We start from the raw sequence: 18,303 nt of genomic DNA on the forward strand, positions 1-18,303 counted from the left end.
ATGTCCGCATGATGAGCGCAGCCAGCTATAGTGTATTCTGATGGCAGGGAAGTCTCCCTGATGTCAGAACACAAAAGGCTCAGAGGGACTGATTCCCCATCCACCTCAATTGTGTGGATGGGGAAATTGGGTCTTTTTTTTTTTTTTTTTTTTTTGTTAAATCTGCTGGTTGATTGAAAAAAAAATGACACATTTATGGCTAAGTCTCATGCACTTCCATGTAAGTCCATTTGCTGAATTTAGCCACAAATGTTCAGGAAAAAAAAAATCAGTTCGTAGTTTTTGCCCCTCTATCCTTTCCTCTACTGGCCTAGGTATTGACTTTTTCAAAATGAGCCTTGCTATAGTAATTACAGCCTCAGTTGGCAAGTAGCCCCTCGCCATAAAAGGTATGGTAATATAATAATTGTGCTTTTAGAATATTGCTTTGGCCATTGTCCTGGTCTCAGATGCAACAACTGTCATCTCCATTTTTTATATCTTTTATTTGGTTTTCATTTCCAAAACTGTGCTAGATCGGTGAGTGCCAAATGATCTGCTTAGTGAGGCATAAAGTTCTTAAACCTTGCAGATCAGTAAAATTGTATTATTTTTTTACTTTTCGCAGATTCAGACAATGATGAGGAAAATTTTGACAAAGATGTGCCTTATCTGGATTACTCTAAGTTTAGGTAAGTGTTTTAATAATAGGAGATTTGCACACTGCACATCTTTATTATTTTTTGAAAGTTTTTCATTTTTTTTCTTCATTAGCAAAACACAGTGGTATGAAACAATAACCTGCATGCATGCATTGCTACATTACTGGCTGGGTGAAAACTGTATTACTCTCTTGCTGATAAGTGGGTAGCACTTCTGCCTATTAGCGCTAGGGCAGGGGTGTCCAAACTTTTTTCAAAGAGGGCCAGATTTCATGAAGTGAACATGCGCGAGGGCCGACCATTTTGCCTGACTTTTAAAATTAAATGCAAATGAAATATTTTATGCAAAGTTTATTGCAAATGGAATGCTATTCATGTCGTAACATGATGACAATATATGATGATATATAATATATATATCTTCTTTTCTCAGGGTAACAATGAGCTCAGGCGTGTCAGGTTTAAAAAAAAAATTATATATATATTAGAGGTCGACCGATATGGGTTTTTCTCTGGCCGATGGCCGATATTTAGAAATCGCGGTGGCCGATGGCCGATATGTGATGCCGATTTTTTTGGGCCGATATATTTGGCCGATTTTTTTTTTTTCCTTTCTTTTTTCCCTTCATCTCATAAAATCTAACAGTTAGACCCCTTTCACACTGGGGCGTTTTTCAGGCACTTTTGGGCTAAAAATAGCGCCTGTAAAGTGCCTGTAAAACGGCTCCCCTGCAGTCTCAGTGTGATATCCCGAGTGCTTTCACACTGAGGCGATGCGCTGGCAGGATGTAAAAAAAAGTCCTGCAAACGGCATCTTTGGAGCGGTGTATACCACTGCTCCACCACTCCTGCCCATTAAAAAGAATGCGCACCGCTGCCGAAGCGCCTGCAAAGCGTTTTGGCAGCGGCGCTTCAGGGGCGCATTTGACCCCTTCCTCGGCCACTAGCTGGGTTATAAGCACCCCGCTAGCAGCCGAATAGCGCCTCTAAAATGACGGTAAAGCGCTGCTAAAACTAGCAGCGTTTTACCATCAACGCATGCCTGCTCCAGTGTGAAAGCAGCCTTAAGTAATACAGAAATTTTTTTTCATTTAAACATTAAACAAAACAAACCTTCAATCAGTTCACTTGTATGTATAATTTAGAAAAAAAACAAAAACAAAAAAAAAAAAATATCTTAAATAATAAATACACAAAAACAGGTAATCAAAACTTTTGGACGAAAAAAAATGGGCTAACTTTACTGCTTAGGTTTTTTTTTTTAATTCATTACTGTATTTTTTTTTTTAAATTGCGTTTGAAAGACCGCTGCGCAAATACCGTGTGACATAAAATATTGCAACAATCACCATTTTATTCCCTAGGGTCTCTGCTAAAAAAATATATATAATGTTTGGGGGTTCTAAGTGATTTTCTAGCAGAAAATACAGGATTTTTACTTGTAAGCAACAAGTGTCAGAAAAGATTTAGTCTTTAAATGGTTAAACTGAGAGCTTCTACACATGGAGTTCAGTCTATTGATAAAAAGAACCTGAAAGATACAAATGTATCTTCTTATCAGACTTGGCAGGCTGCCCAGAGGAGGAGAGAATCCTCTCCACAGATAACTTAAGGAAACTTGCATTAACTTCTATTACAGAAGTCATTTGCAAGTCACGGCTGAAGTTATAATCGGCCTTTTTTATCAGCACAATCGGCCGATGCCGATTAAGTAAAAAACGCCAAATATCGGCCGATATATCGGTCGACCTCTAATATATATATCTCTTCTTTAGCCTCTGACCAATCCCCAAGCACCTCTCAGGGTAAGGATGAGCTTGAGTGTTTATTATTTTTTTTAAATAATAATCTTTTCTTTAGCCAGCCTAATTCACCAGTGCCTCTCACTGACTGAAAGGAACCGTGTTCCGGTTTGATGTGGCCCCCACTTGGAATTTACATATATATCCATCTGCGCCCCCCCAAGTATATCCATCTGCGCCCCCCCCCCAAGTATATCCATCTGTGCCCCACCAAGTATATCCATCTGTGCCCCACCAAGTATATCCATCTGTGCCCCCCCCAAGTATATCCATCTGTGCCCCCCCAAGTATATCCATCTGTGCCCCCCCCAAGTATATCCATCTGTGCCCCCCAAGTATATCCATCTGTGCCCCCCCCAAATATATCCATCTGTGCCCCCCCCAAGTATATCTATCTGTGCCCCCCAAGTATATCCATCTGTGGCCCCCAAGTATATCCATCTGTGGCCCCCAAGCTCAAGCATGTTATGTATGTTTTTTTCTATCTTCTTTAGCCTAACAAATCCCCGAGCGCCGCGCTCATTGTTAAAAGTCGAAGTGCCCGAGCCTGCAAGGAAGAAAGCTGACAGCGTGCAGCGCCACCGCCAATCACAGGCACTGTGACATTTCCTCGATCTGAGGACTGCAGATGCAGAGATCGGAAATAGTTACAGTGCTTGTGATTGGCTCTGCACGCTGTCAGTTTCATAGCTGCTCGGGCACATTGACTTCTGAACACGCCCAGCCACACACCCCCGGCTCATCAACAATTAGCGTGGCGCTCGGGGATTTGTTCAGCTAAAGAAGATATATTCACAGCAAAAAAAACATAACACGCTCGAGCTTGGGGGGCCACAGATGGATGCATATGTAAATTCCAAGTGGGGGCCACATCAAACCGGGCCGCGGGCCGCAAATGGCCCACGGGCCGGACTTTGGACATGCCTGCGCTAGGGTCATTGGTTTAAATCCCAACCACAGCACTACCTGCCTGGAGTTTGCCTGTTCTCCCTGTGCCTACATGGGTTTCCTCCAGGTACTCTGGTTTCCTCCGATACTCCAATGACATGCTGGTAGGTTAATTGGCTCCTATCTAAATTGGCCCTAATATGTGTATGTATGAATGTGAATTAAGGACCTTAGACTGTAAGCTCCTTGAGGGCAGGGACTGATGTGAATGTACAATACATATGTAAAGCACTGAGTAAATTGATGACGGGCAGATGTAAGTACCCATAATAAATAAATAAAAATTATATTTTGCAGTGTTTTTTTAAACAAGGGATGATGTTTTGCTCATATAGCTGATCAAAGAGATTAACACATATGGACAGTTGAGTGTTTTCCCTGCAAATTCTCATCTGCATGCTTGTTTCAGGTCAGTAACACAGAAAGTACTGACTCTAGTGGATCATCACGATAGCCAGGCAACTAACATTTGCCAAGGGATATCAGCAATTGCTACCCCCAGACATGCTTACTGAAATACATTTTCCCAGTTCATGTATTTGATTTTACTCTCATGTAAGAGCAGTAGAAGATTTTCAGTACTAAATGCATCCAACTTTCTTTTACTTTGTGCTATGTGCTCTGAACAACTAAGTTTCTAAAGCTGATAAAGTTATAGCTGTTTAGATCTCTACATATTAACCTTTTTAACAATTTTTATCAGTTTTTAAAACCATGGGGGCTGAATTAGCCAAAATAATTTGTTGTTGGTGTCCTCTCTGTTAAAGGAAATGTGTATGTAGATAAAATCCATTAATCCATCTAGAGTCTAAAGCCTCGTACACACGCTTAGATTTTTGGATGAGCGAACGTCCATTTTTTGTGGCATGCTTGTCTCATGTCGAAAGTGAAGAGGTTACTTACAATACCTAAAATTTTGTTCAACAGAATACAACGTCAGAAGTGACATAATGTGTTTAATAGCTTTGTATGTATTCTTTAGTTTCTTAGCATGCATAGTCTTGCTCTTACGATTTTTTTCATACGAAAATCGGACGTTGAGATCACATCCAACAAAAATGTTATAGTCTGCACATCCAGCTTCTGCCTGACTAAAAAAACAAAATCGGCTGTCGAAAGCACCGTACTAATGAGCCAAAAATCAGCAGACAGCTTGTCGTACAAATTTTTCCATCCAATTTTTGTATTGTGTGTACGGGCCCTTAAGCAGGACTTAAAGTGGATTGTGGCCATGTGTGGGACTGGCCACCACTTGACTTTGTGTCCTAGCACAAAATCAGCAAATCTATGGCAAGTGATAGCAGATTAATTATGAGTAGCAGCAGACGTGTATAGGTAGCTAGAGCTGACAGTAGCGGTGGGTCGCTAGCATTTTGCCACAAGTTTAGATAACATTTTGCAGTGGTTTTCATGTGTCTTCATTATAATAATGTGTTACTCTGCACCAACAGAATGTGAGAAAAAAATAAAAAACACAATAAAATCCACAACTGCTGAGCTTTCCTAATGTGCTAACCTAACACATTCAACTGACAGTGATACCATAAATAAGACCATGCTGCTGTATTAAATAGTCTCACTGAGATGAATTATACCATACCATACACTTAACTCATATTGCACAGCCCTTAATATGAAAACAAGAAAAGTGTGAACAATAGAACGTCCAATGAGTCCCTTTATAATCGTGCTACACGTGGTTAAACCACTATTTTATCACGATCATGTTTAAGTAGAAAAGTGCTTGTGCTCCTGTGAAGAAAAGTAACGAGTGCTCCATTCAATCCCCAAAATGCCTCAGATGTTCCCCCTTGGACAAACACTCACCACAATGTTTTGACCCACTATTACTAGGTAGGTCACACTGCGCTTGTAGTATAGTTTCCACGTAATTGTACACCGTTCGCACAGCACCTGATGTCAGGAAGCCAAATTTTCCTTTACTTATGCACTGCCACTAAGGGAAAACAATTCTAGAGAGAGACTTTCATTGCGTAAAACCACTTAATTTTATTTAAAAGGCTTTACATAAACATTGTGCTCACTTGTATTAGTGCCTACAAGGACCAGCACCAGGTGTATACAACATATCTATGGAGAAGAAGATGGCCACTGCTACTCCGGACAAGGAAACCAGGCCTCAGTGAGTTTCGTCCTGATTGGATGTCTTCGGGAAGATGAAGACTGCAGGGGCTCCCTGGAGTACAACAAAAGACTGTTTGTACTCAGTTTTACAGAGAGCAGATGGTGTCTACTTGCAGTGCTTGAGGTCATTTTAAAAGATTTTTGCAGAATGCAGGTACACTGTGAGATCCATGTATCATCATAACCAACACTTGAAACCTAGGAAGAAAAAACATGATGAGAGATCTTAAATGTAAGACTTTTTTTCTGATGAAGACCTGCTCATCCATATCCTATTTGTTTAGGATATATACACCCAAAACATTTTTTTGGGGTCATGAGAACTCCAAAAGCAGTGGGCATAATTATCTTTTTTTTTTTTTTTTTTCTTAAATTGCATTGGAGATATATTTTGCCAGTGAAGTTATCTTTTCAGCTAAATGTAGAAATCAGAATGCACACTGTATGGATGCTATGTGAGTAGACCCTGAGGATACAAGAAGCAGTCTAAGCATTACTGCAAGATGTATTATGCTAAAGAGTATGGCTGTACATTAGAACAAAATATGATGTATAAACATGTTGGTAGAATTCAACCTTCAGGGACAGTTATAGATACTGTATTACAAAACTGATGTTTCTATGATGTATACAGACATGTGCTATACCATGGGAATTTATAAAACGATCTGTTTTGTATATTATATGTGTAAAGGTACTGATTACAGTTCTCTGATAACATAAAATTATGCCAAGGTGAAGATGCCAAACTGCACTCTAACCTCCCCCCTCCAATGTGACAATGTAAACACCAGTTAGTCTTCTGCAACTGAGATCCCGCTCCCAGCTGCCACCACACTTGTCTCAGCATTGATGTACAGCTCTGGGCCTGCAGATCAGGTCTGATGTGGACCCAGAAGTGTGGAGTAATGTTCTAGGTCTTTTTTGCTGTGTGTTCTTTGCCTCTGTCAGTTATTGTGAATAGTGCTGGATCAGCATAGGTAAAATGAAAGGCAGGGCATGCATGGGATGAGCATATCTGGGAACTTTCCAAAGCTGGGAAGCCTGAGATGGGGCAAAGTGAGGGCATGATAAGGGAAGGGGCCAATAGCAGCATACTTAGCGTGCTGTACTGGAATGGAAGCAGCGTTTTCAAAGGAGCACACATATTGCACTGTGGCCATATATGAGGCTAACAGTGCCAAGAGTTTATAGTGATAGGCAGTAACTAGCAGAAGAGATATTTGGGAGGGGAGGATAGGGGCATTGTTGTTGGGGTGGCTTGTCCCTACCTCCCACATCAAAACACTGCTCCCCCTTGTCCCAGCTCTGATGCACAGTATTGATGACAACTATTGCTCATTGTTCTGCTTAACTTCACATGAGCCCGTTAACACCAGTGGGTTGTGGCAACATGGTATCGTGAGTTATTCTTGCTTTTTTTTGTTAGGTTCACATTTGCATGTTCTGGTTCACTATAGTGTGCATTTCGGTGTCATACTGTGTTTAATATGTTACCGTGCATTGGGGGACTGGGTGGTGTGACAATGCTGTGTCCTGCCACGGTCAAACAATGCGTTCATATCACACAGGGTTCTCACTGATGGAAGTTGAGGGACCCCACAATGTCTATTCTGAATGAAGAAACCTGGTTTTGGGATTGGTAACTCACAGATTTTGAGAGTCCAAAAGCTTCAAATATTCTTGGGGGGGGGGGGGGGGGTTGGTGTGAAACGTATAATGTCCACATTTTATTGGAAGCCAGCAGCCTGGGGGTGCAGGTATGCACAACCTTTTTAATCAAGGATCTGCAATTCAGGGCTCCTTTCTCCTGGAGACAAGATGCTGCAAGAGCAGAGTCTCTGTGTGGAGAAAGACAATAGTATCTACCCTGGACTCCAAAAGAGGTGGTCAGATCTGACCAAGCTGTCGCCTTTAGAGCAGGAGCCTGTGCTGCTCAGGTGGACATTTAGTTTGCCAGGAAGCTAACGGAGACAAAGTGGCAAGTCTGCGTGGAGACAGGGGAGGCACTACAAAGTCTGAATAGCAAGGAGGCTGGAAATGTATGTTTTGATACTGAAAACCCCTGTAAAGGCAATCCTGTGAGTTATTTTTGAAGTTTTCATAAAGTGGTAGTAAACTGCTGGCTTTTTTTTGAACCTGCAAGGCAATCCCATAATGTACTAGTATGCATCACATACTAGCACATTATGTGAAACTTACCTTAGAACAAAGCCCTCCAAGGGCACACTGTCACCACTGAAGGTGCTTCCATCTTCACCCAGTCTTACTTCCGGGTTCCTGGACTCAGGCTGTGTGAGTGGCCAGAGCCGCGATGATGTCACTCCTGCGCATGCATACGGCTCTGCCGTTTATGGCACAGGACTCTGAAAGAATGGGACAGGTATGCTGTTTCTTGAGAGTGCATGTGTTGTTGACTTCACCAGCTGCATCCACCGTAAATATATCCTAAACGGTGCATGTTTAGGAGATATTTATAGTACCTATAGGTAAGCTTTATTATAGGCTTACCTGTAGGTAAAATTCATGCATGGGAGTTTACTCCCACTTTGGTCTGAAATTGATAAAGCACTACACTTGAGTGAAACCCCCACAACATCACAGTGGATAAAAATACACATTTTGCCATGCATTACTGTTTACACCGGTAGGAACAGGCACTTATTCTTACTGCTCTACACAGATTAAAGCTGAAATCTGTCTGATATAGGTTACTACATGTGTGCATAATTGTAATAGCTGTGGAATTACTAAGTTGTTTGTGGAAATACCGACTTATCATTTGACTAGCGTTTGCAAACCTGCAGATCATTGTACTGAAAAATGATGTACAATTACCCAAAACAATCTTGTAACAAAACAGACCCTAATTTTGACAATGTATGATACATATATGATAAATTACCCGTATCTGAACCATGACATTCAAATGAAGGCATCCTGTCTGATGTATACAATACATCTCTTTGGAAATATAAAAATGCATTTTTTTCTTGACATCCTCTTGTGAGCTTAATTGATGTTCCTAACTACACTACATGACTGGAGGAATGCCTGACACGGTATAACAATTTTGTTAAAATTGTTTCAAGGCACGTAGATGGGTCAGTGTCATCTTGTCTGAGTTCTGTATGAATGCAATTATATTAAACAGCTTAATTTGGAACATTAGAAGCCTGTGTGGGTCCCTAATAGTGATCCAATCACAGTAGAAAAGGAGATACTGTTATTCAGAAAGAAAGTAAGAAACCCTTTTAGAACTGGAACAGTGAAAGTAGTCTTTTCACTTTAGATGTGTTAGGGCTCATATGCACAAACATGCAAGGGAGTGTTGCTTTTATTTCTAATGTATACCAATTACCTATTGGCATTGATTGTATGAAGAATGTACAAACTGCTACAGTTTTGTAGATGAATTCTCAGTGGCGTGTACACCATACCAGAGTTGAAACTGGGGGGGCACCAGTGGTGACACATTTAGGGGGGGCGCTGCCAGGGGTTCCGCCCCCACCTGCACTGGAAACTGCTACTCTCAGGGTTTCACTGCTGCCCGATCAAGTGTAATGGACAGGCAGGTCTCCCTCCTAGTCCTGCCCAGCGCCCAGCCTATGAATTTTCCGCATGAGGCATCCCAGAGAAGGGGATGCTTCAAAGAAGGCCCTGGACTGGACGGTGGGGTGCAGAGGAGGCCCTGGACTGGGGGGGGGGTGTGGAGGAGGCCCTGGGCTTGGGTAGTGCAGAGGAGGCCCTGGACGGGGGGTGCAGTAGAGGCCCTGGGTTGATGGGGGAGTGCAGAGGAGGCCCTGACCTGGTGGGGGATGCAGAGGAGACCCTGGACTTGGGGGATGCAGAGGAGGTGCTAGAGTGGGGGGTGCACATTAGGCCCTGGACTAGGAGGGGAATACACCAGAGGCCTTAGACTTGGGGGGTGTAGAGGAGGCCCTGGACCTGAAAAGTGGGGTTGATAAAGGACCTGGATTCAGAGAGCTGGTTGCAGAGAGCCAGAAACTGACAGTTACCAGCCCCCTGCTCAGGGAGCACTGAGAACTGAGTGATTGGCTGTTTCATTACTTGGTTCTCAGCCTTAGAGCCGGTGGCGGACAGATGCAGCATCTACCTATGTAAATATGATTCATAAATAAAACTCCCATGCTTCTCTTTTAATTACCCGACATCTCCTCTTTTGTGCTATTCGGACATGATGACAATTAGGCCTCATTCACATGGAACATATGCGTCCATGCCCAGTGTGATGGGCGTGTACTGCGTGGGGATGCATGGTGTCCTGTGCATCCCTGTGCAGGCAGTCCAGTCAAAGTCAATTGGGACACAGAAGCTGCATGGATATAGTCGAATGTCAAAATTTGACATGCAGACAGGAAGGAATGCATGTATTCAAATGCACAGTAACGCATTCAGAGCTGTGAACCCACTTCTATAGGTTACGCTCTCTGGTGGGTGCAGATGCAGCAAAAAGTGGCTCAGCATACAGGACCTGTCTCAGCGCCTGTCTGAATGAGCCCTTAGAGAAATTTATCAAAACTAGAGCAGACAGAATTTTGAACAGCTGTGCATGGCAACCAATCAGCTCATAGATTTCATTTTTAAAGCTGAACAAGCTGAAGATAGAAGCTGATGGGTTTCCATGTGCAGCTGTTTTAGATTTTGACTGCACCAGTTTTGATAAATTTCCCTCACTGTGTTTTACATTTCTTACTCTTGGCTACTGCATTCTAAGTTTGGCACATTCTTTGTTAAAGTGGTTGTAAAGGCACAAGGTTGCATTCCATGCATGAAGGTAATAAACCTTAATGTGTGCAACAGCCCCTCCAGCCCAAACTAATTCTTACCTGAGCCCCCTCTTGATCCAGTGATGGCCACAAGAGCCTTGGCTGTCTGGGGACTCACACTCCTGATTGGCTCACACTGCTGTCAATCACAGCCAGTGAGCCAATTAGAAGAGGGAGGGAGTGGAGTCGAGCCATGGCTATGTGTTTGAATGGACACACAGAGCCGCAGCTCAAGAGTGTGCCTGCTTGTGTGCCTCCATAACAATCTGCTTGTTGTGGGGGCACCCAGAAAGAAGGAGGGGCCAGGAGTGCCGATGAGGGACCCAAGAAGAGGAGGATCCAAGCTGCTCTATACAAAACCAGCGCACAGAGCAGGTAAGTATAATGTGTATTATTTTGAAGAAAAAAAAAGACTTTAATATCACATTAAAGTTAGCTGTGTGTAGTAAAAGATATGCAATAGAACAGTTTTATTTTATTAAAATGAGAGTTCCGAGGTGCTACATACTTGCTTGTGGCACAGTCATTAAAGCATATGGCCCTTTAAGCTCCTTCCACTGTTGATACAATCTGACCACACCCACAGTGTTGGCATGGTACCGCTATATTGCCACATACCATTTTCTTGGGGGGGGGGGGGGGTGTGCAAAAAAATGTCCATTAAAACTATTTTACAAAGTCTTACAATAATATAACATTGGCAAATTCGTGATGATACACTCAGAAGCTGAAGTCAAATCAAATTAACACAGTTGCAATGAGAATTAAGTCTGCATAAACCTCTGCAAAGACACAATCAGTACAGTACTGACACACCTGAAACATGTCCTTGGAGAAACCATCAGTACGGTACTGATACATCAAGAACAAGTAGGCAGGCACAATTAGGTACACTATTGACACACCACAAACATGACAGTAGACACAGAATTAGTGGGCTCCCGGAACTACAGCAATAGCTGTCTTCAGAGAGTTCTATATACCTGTCAATAAATAGAGATAAGTCGAGGTGGTGTCATGCACCTCACTGGACTTCACTCATAGTTTGCTTTTACTTTTTAAAGAGATATTTTGGAATGAAAATTCCAGAAAGCTTATATGAGTGTGATGGCCAGGTATCAACAAAATGTTGCCCATATAATGCCAGCTAGTACTTGGTACGTTACTGAACAGGACATCCGTTTCATTTTTAGTAGTAAATGGTGACCATCATACAGAGTATGTTTGCTGAAGGTATGTTATTTTTCTATTAAAAATGTGAAAATTAATGATTATAGATTTTTAGGGGCATGTTGTCAATAATGTAACTTGAGGGTAGTATGCATTCTGCTAAAAATGCCACTTGCTATATTTACAGCCCAGCGGCAGAATCTTCCCAACAACCCGATGCAAGTTACCTAAAAGCATCAAAAAGCATGGATCTTGGTAAGTGTATTAAACATAAACTATATTTATAGATGCAGCACTCATAAGCAATAATATATGAAAAAATATAACAAAATAATGAGTACCATGCTCTAAAAGAAACACAAACTAAAATGTGAGAAAATGCAAACTATATCTCAAAATTGCTCATGCAAATCTTCATCAGAAAGTGCATCAATTACCATACAAAATCATCTAAACACTATGACAAATAGAATGTAGTCCTCGCTCAAGTCTCCATGCTCCAAATATAGTGTTAAGAACAAGCCCCTGCCATCACACTTATGGGGAATCTATATGCTCACCGAGGTTAGGGCCTCTAAATTATAGGCGTTTACATGCACTTAAATAAAGGAACCTCATACACTGGTCAATCTGAATAATCCACTCTAAAGCTATCCTCTGACTACCTCAACAGATGTAGAAGGAAAACACATTTTCCTCTAGTTTAGGCAGATAAAGAAAAGAACAAACTCGATCTAAATGTTCTCCACTCGGATTCATTGCACAAAATGCTGAATATGCATACTCACAAGCATAATCAATATCATGGGCTTCAATGAGAAAATGCCGCTATGGCAAACACCTCCATCCAAACGCATCTGATAGTGCATGATGACGTCAGATATGGAGCAGAACCACATCTGATGTGTTGTGTCAATGGACAGGACTTCAGCAGAGTGATTGTTTTGTATATTATTATATAATATATACCTGTATTGTATATATTGTAGATAAAAGTATGATGAGCAATATTTGTTCTTTCAATTGTAATATTTCTAACACATTCATTTTCCATGTTTTCTGTACAGAAACTACTTTTATTAGCAGTATTCGGTATTATGCTACATGTGCCATTGCCTTTGACATTATTAATGTGAGGGTGTCAGGAGTTTATATACATTTTTGAGGTTGATGTCTTAAAGATATGTGGATATCAGATGATGTACAGGTTGATGTACAGGTCAGTGAGTGACACTGTTTGCTTGAATACGGGTCACAGGAGTGCAGAACAAAGTGCACTCCTGCAATCCCCAGGAGAAGTAAGGCCAAAAGGGCTTTGGCCCTACTTCTCCTTTAGGGCTAAACAGTGCCCAAAGGAAAGTTAACACCTTTGGGTCCTCTTCCTGGACCAACTTCCTTGCACTCACATGTTCACATATTCCAATAATATTAAAGATTAACTTAAAGCGGGGGTTCACCCACACCGCCAAAAAAAAAAAAAAATATTAAAAGCCAGCAGCTACAAATACTGCAGCTGCTGACTTTTAATACATGGCCACTTACCTGTCCCGGGGTCCAGCGATGTCGGCAGGGGACGCCGAGAACCCGCTCGGTTCTTGGCAGCTGCCGCCGCCATCCTAGGTGAGGGAATCAGGAAGTGAAGCATTGCGGCTTTACTTCCCGGTTCCCTACTGCGCATGCGCGAGTCGCGCTGCGTGTCCCAATGGTCCCCGCTCTCTCCTGGGAGCTGTGTGTTCCCAGCAGACAGCGCGGTGGGGACGGGAAGAGGCATAGACTCCCATGGGAGTCTATGCCGGAAGTGGGTGCAATTACCTGTCTTAGACAGGTATCTGCACCCCCCTCCCCCCTGAAAGGTGCCAAATGTGACACTGGAGGGGGGGGAGGGTTCCGAAAAGCGGAAGTTCCATTTTTGTGTGGAACTCCGCTTTAAGGCAGAATTTAAAAAGTCATCCCCAAGCAGAGGTTCAAAACAAAAAAGCAGCTCTGGCTGCACTGCCCCCTTCTCTCTGGCCCTATTCCCCACACATAGATTGTAAACTATCCTGTATTCTCCCTTATATCCTATTATACTGTAAACTTTTCCTTCTTCTGTATCCTCTGTTACACCCTAATAGATTGTAAGCTCTTCTACTATCTTGATCTTTTTTTATACCCTAATAAAATATAAATGTTTAATCCTTAGTATTCTCTCTTATACCCTAATAGGTTATAACCTTTTCTACCTTCTGCATCTTCTCTTATATCCTAATAGATTGTAAGCTCTTCTATTTGTGTTCCTTCTTTTACCTTAATAGACAGTACTTTTTTTTTCTTCTGAATCATCTCTTATATCGTTGTAGGTTATAAGCTATTCCACCTTCTGTATCATCTATTATACCATTTAGAGCTCTTTCTGTATCTTCTCTGATTTACTATTAGATTGTAAGCTTTTCCATATTCTTTATCCTACCTGAACACCTGATAATTTCAATTTCTGTATCCTCACTTTTAAACCGTCCAAATTTTGATTCATGTATGGGCAGGCTGGTTGTGCAGTTGATCTATTGTATGCTCTCCTATACCCTAATAGATTATAAACTCTTCCTTATTTTGTATCCTTACTTACACCCTAATATATTGTAAGCTCTTTCTCCCTATGTATCATCTGTTATAACATATAGTACTCTTTCATCTGCTGTGTACTCTCTTCTACTCTAATATATGCATGTTACTGCCATGTGTTACCATTATTTGTATCGGTGCACTGCGGTGCCATTCCTTGTGAATGACACCCCAATGCACTTCCAAAATACATGTGTGCTGCAAAGCAACTCAACACAGCACAACACAGAGTGTCTTGTACATTGTGATACAATAAAATGCTGCCTAACTTATTTTTGCATGCATTTTGATGCATTTAAGCCCATTTGTTTTCAATGGGCTGTATAATGCACTGCAGCACACATCAACAAATATGTTGCATTGTACCCTGTAATTGGAGAAGGGAAGAGAGCATAATTCCACATCCAAGCTCACTCTTCCCTCTGCTCCTGTATCCTGCATGCTTCTCTTTCAGCAGGACCTGAGAGTATTTCACTTGGGACCCACTGACATTTAGGAAAACTGGCCTCCTGTATACCCATCTGGTCTGGGGCACTTGGCTAGGTTGTCTTGTGGGTAGCCCAGCCCTGGTTGGCAGGTGAGCAAAAACAATTTTAATGGTTGATGATGGGGAGGTGAGCTACTGTCACTGGTGACTAATACCTTATTGTGAACAATTGTGTTGAAGGAGTAGGTGAGTTCTGGTGGTGGTGATATGTCACAGCCTGACTTTGTAAATTTGCACTACTTGCAATAAAGCTTGTTGGATATCAAGAGAAAGAAATGGAGGATTCCCCATGGGGATTCTTAGCAGCAAGTATGAGTCAAAAAATTTGTAAAAATCACTAATTTTATTGTCAAAAGACAATAAGTAACGGGTAAGGATGGACAGGAGCAGATTGTTGGGCTTTATCATTGTAAACCTGCTTACTAAGTAGTTCATTATACATTTCCCGAATGTAGATGTGGCACTCATATGCTTTTGATCTGAACATATTGACACTGTACATCTATTCTTGGATGTTACAGTGTCTTAATAACTTCAACACAATAACCAGGTATTTGTCATATCATTTTTTTTTTCTTTGTTAATAGTTTTTAATTCTCACTTCATAGCACTCATTTTGCACTCACTTTCTTCGGCAGCCCTTCTTAGATGGACACTGTAAGATTATATAATTTTATTCCTTCCCACTCACACTATGCCGCAGCACCTATACCCTACAATACTAATAGTATACTGTTTGTTCACTCCCACATAAACCATTTTTGCATGGTTACATTTAGATTTCTGTTTTGGTTTTCTCGTTTTTCACCCCTTTTTTCGAGCCATCATTTTTTTATGCACTTTTTTTACTATTCACACATGTTTACACCAGGCATCTAGATCATTATTGATGAGGTGATATATATAATTAGCACTCTTCCCCCATTGTTTACACTTTTTAGTCACTAATGCACCTTGATTATTCAATGTCTATCATTCCATTAATTACCTAACATCAAACTTAATAATTAATTTTATGAGGTATAATCGGCCATATGTGAGCCTGTAAGTGCGGACTGAGTATAATTCTTATAGATTCCTTAACATGGAAATCTATATACAATGAATAAAAATAATAGGTAATTATTTGTTGCTGACAGCACTCATATAGGGGGGTTCTCCGTTTTGAGATTTTCCCTCTTTTGAAATAACAACAAATGTCCTTCTCCCCTCCTCCATACATTAATCGTTACAACCTACATTACAACTACAATATAATTTTATAATTTTTTCTTTCTTTGTTAATGGTTTTTAATTCTCACTTCATAGCACTCATTTTGCACTCACTTTCTTCGGCAGCCCTCTTTAGACGGACGCTGAAGATTATATAATTTTATTCCTTGCCACTCACACTATACCGCAGCACCTATACCCTACAATAATAATAATGTATTATTATACTGTTTGTTCACTCCCACACAAACCCTTTTTGTATGGTTACATTTAGTTTTCTGTTTTAGTTTCCTCATTTTTCACCCCTTTTTTCAAGCCATAATTTTTTTATGCACTTTTCTTTACTATTTACACATGTTTACACCTGCATGTTTTAGATCATTATTGATGAGGTGATATATATAATTAGCACTCTTCCCCCATTGTTTACACTTTTTAGTCACTAATGCACTTTGATTATTTGATGTATATCATAACATCAATTACCTAACATCAAACTTAATAATTAATTTTATGAGGTATAATCGGCCATATGTGAGCCTGTAAGTGGGGACCGAGTATAATTCTTATAGATTCCTTAACATGGAAATCTATATACAATGAATAAAAATAATAGGTAATTATTTGTTTTTGACAGCACTCATATAGGGGGGTTCTCAGTTTTAAGATTTTCCCTCTTTTGAAATAACCACAAATGTCCTCCCCCCCCCCCCTCCTCCATACATTAATCGTTACAACCTACATTACAACTAAAATATAATATATATCTAGCACATTAATTATCGTAATTATAACAATTTTCAGGTGTCTCGGCCCTTGAGCTTCCCTCATGGGGGACACACCAAGTGGTGACCACTTGCAAGCCTTACGGGCTGGTTTTGCCCCCTTTGGGGTAGAGGCGAGGACATTTCTCCTGTGGGGTCCGGGACCATCTGTGGGGAAACCTTCTATTCTCCTTTTTTAATAAAGAGAAGTCTCTGGCTAAGCAAGCCCATTTGGTGGAAAGGGTATATATATTGTGATCACCAAGTTTAATATATGACAATATACAATGAAATGCGACTGTATACCATACCGTGTAATACTGAAATCTGTCCTTTTGATGTTTTTATATAAATGTAAGAACTCCCTGAAGAAGATCATAAAGGTCAAAATGCATTGGGTCATTTCCTAACATCAGATGGCACAATTAATAACACTGCGGGGAAACATCCTCTGATGTATACCTTATGGTATCACTAAGTTATTGATCTTCCTTCCTAGTCCAAATTGTCTTGCATTGTGTACACCAGAGCTCTTATTTTAACTTCTGTACCTGACTGATGTCCAACTGTCTTTTGACAATAAAATTAGTGATTTTTACAAATTTTTTGACTCATACTTGCTGCTAAAAAGCCCCATGGGGAACCCGCCATTTCTTTCAAACATTTGTATCGGGGTGTGCAGCCCTATCAGACTCTCACATATGTGTCATTCTGTGCTATAGGATATCAAGAGAAAAACTGTGGAAGTACAGCGTGTTTGTCTGTAAGTTATATGACCATACCATGACCATACTGCTGCTTTGAAAAGAAAAAGAAAGGGACATTTGTAATGTACATCAATGTGCTTTACAAATGTGCTCAGCACTTTTCTGTCTTCAGGACCCTGAAATAAGAAAAGCCTTATTAATCTGAATGAATGAAGCTGAAAAACCCAGGTCATGTGACTAACCTCTTCTCAAATCATGGAGTGTTCTCTGCAGCTTTATGCTGGGAATAAGCTGTGGAACACAGCAGTCTCCACATTGTGCTCTGCATTTGATGAACGACACTTAAAATTCAGGAACATTGTGTGTCTGTTCTCTTTTATAACTGGACCTCTTAGGGCTAGTTGGCACTAGCATTGTATCACCTCTACCCCACTTGCTTTGATCCCTTGAACTCCATACTAGCAAACTGTGCATAGTGGCTTCGAGGCACCCCCATCTAGTTGAATTGGTTGTGTTCAGTAGGCGGTACTGCCCGCTGAATGCAACAGCAGGAAACATTTTTGCCGTGCCATGATGCAAAGCAGCCTAAATACGGATGTAACATATTGCATTCTTCATTCTGCTGACTGCCAGGACATTCTTGCCCTTGTTGACCACCTGCTGATTCTCCCCCCCGACCGCCAGGACAATCTTTCTTTCACTGACTGGTGAGAGTGTGGCATTCTTCCTCCCCCTGTGGCATTCTTCCTCCCCCTGTGGCATTCTTCCTCCCCCTGTGGCATTCTTCCTCCCCCTGTGGCATTTGTCCTCCCCCTGTGGCATTCTTCCTCCCCCTGACAGCTGGGGAATGCTTCCTCCTATTGGCTGCTAGGGCATTTTTCATCCTTCTTACTGCCAGTGCATTCTTCCTCCCACTAACCAACAGGGCGATCGTCCTTCCACTGACTGCTGAGGCACTCTTTTAACCACTGACTGTCAAAGCATTCATATCCCCAGTAGTCCCGGATTTGACAGAACTGGCTTAAAATGTGCGGGA

General features: G+C 41.3%; 1 protein-coding gene across 4 annotated transcripts in view; it reads left to right on the forward strand.

The window, feature by feature from the left end:
* Nucleotides 1-18,303, forward strand: part of PARD3B (par-3 family cell polarity regulator beta) — a 2,266,259-nt gene that overhangs the window by 950,966 nt on the left and 1,296,990 nt on the right. For all 4 annotated transcript variants that reach the window (XM_073633364.1, XM_073633363.1, XM_073633365.1 and 1 more), the window contains 2 exons: nt 608-671; nt 11,684-11,751. In XM_073633364.1, the coding sequence (XP_073489465.1) occupies nt 608-671; nt 11,684-11,751 (132 nt within the window). The remainder of the gene's footprint in view (nt 1-607; nt 672-11,683; nt 11,752-18,303) is intronic.

Source organism: Aquarana catesbeiana, linkage group LG06 (assembly GCF_042186555.1).
Source record: "Aquarana catesbeiana isolate 2022-GZ linkage group LG06, ASM4218655v1, whole genome shotgun sequence".
In the NCBI taxonomy this organism is placed as follows: domain Eukaryota; kingdom Metazoa; phylum Chordata; class Amphibia; order Anura; family Ranidae; genus Aquarana; species Aquarana catesbeiana.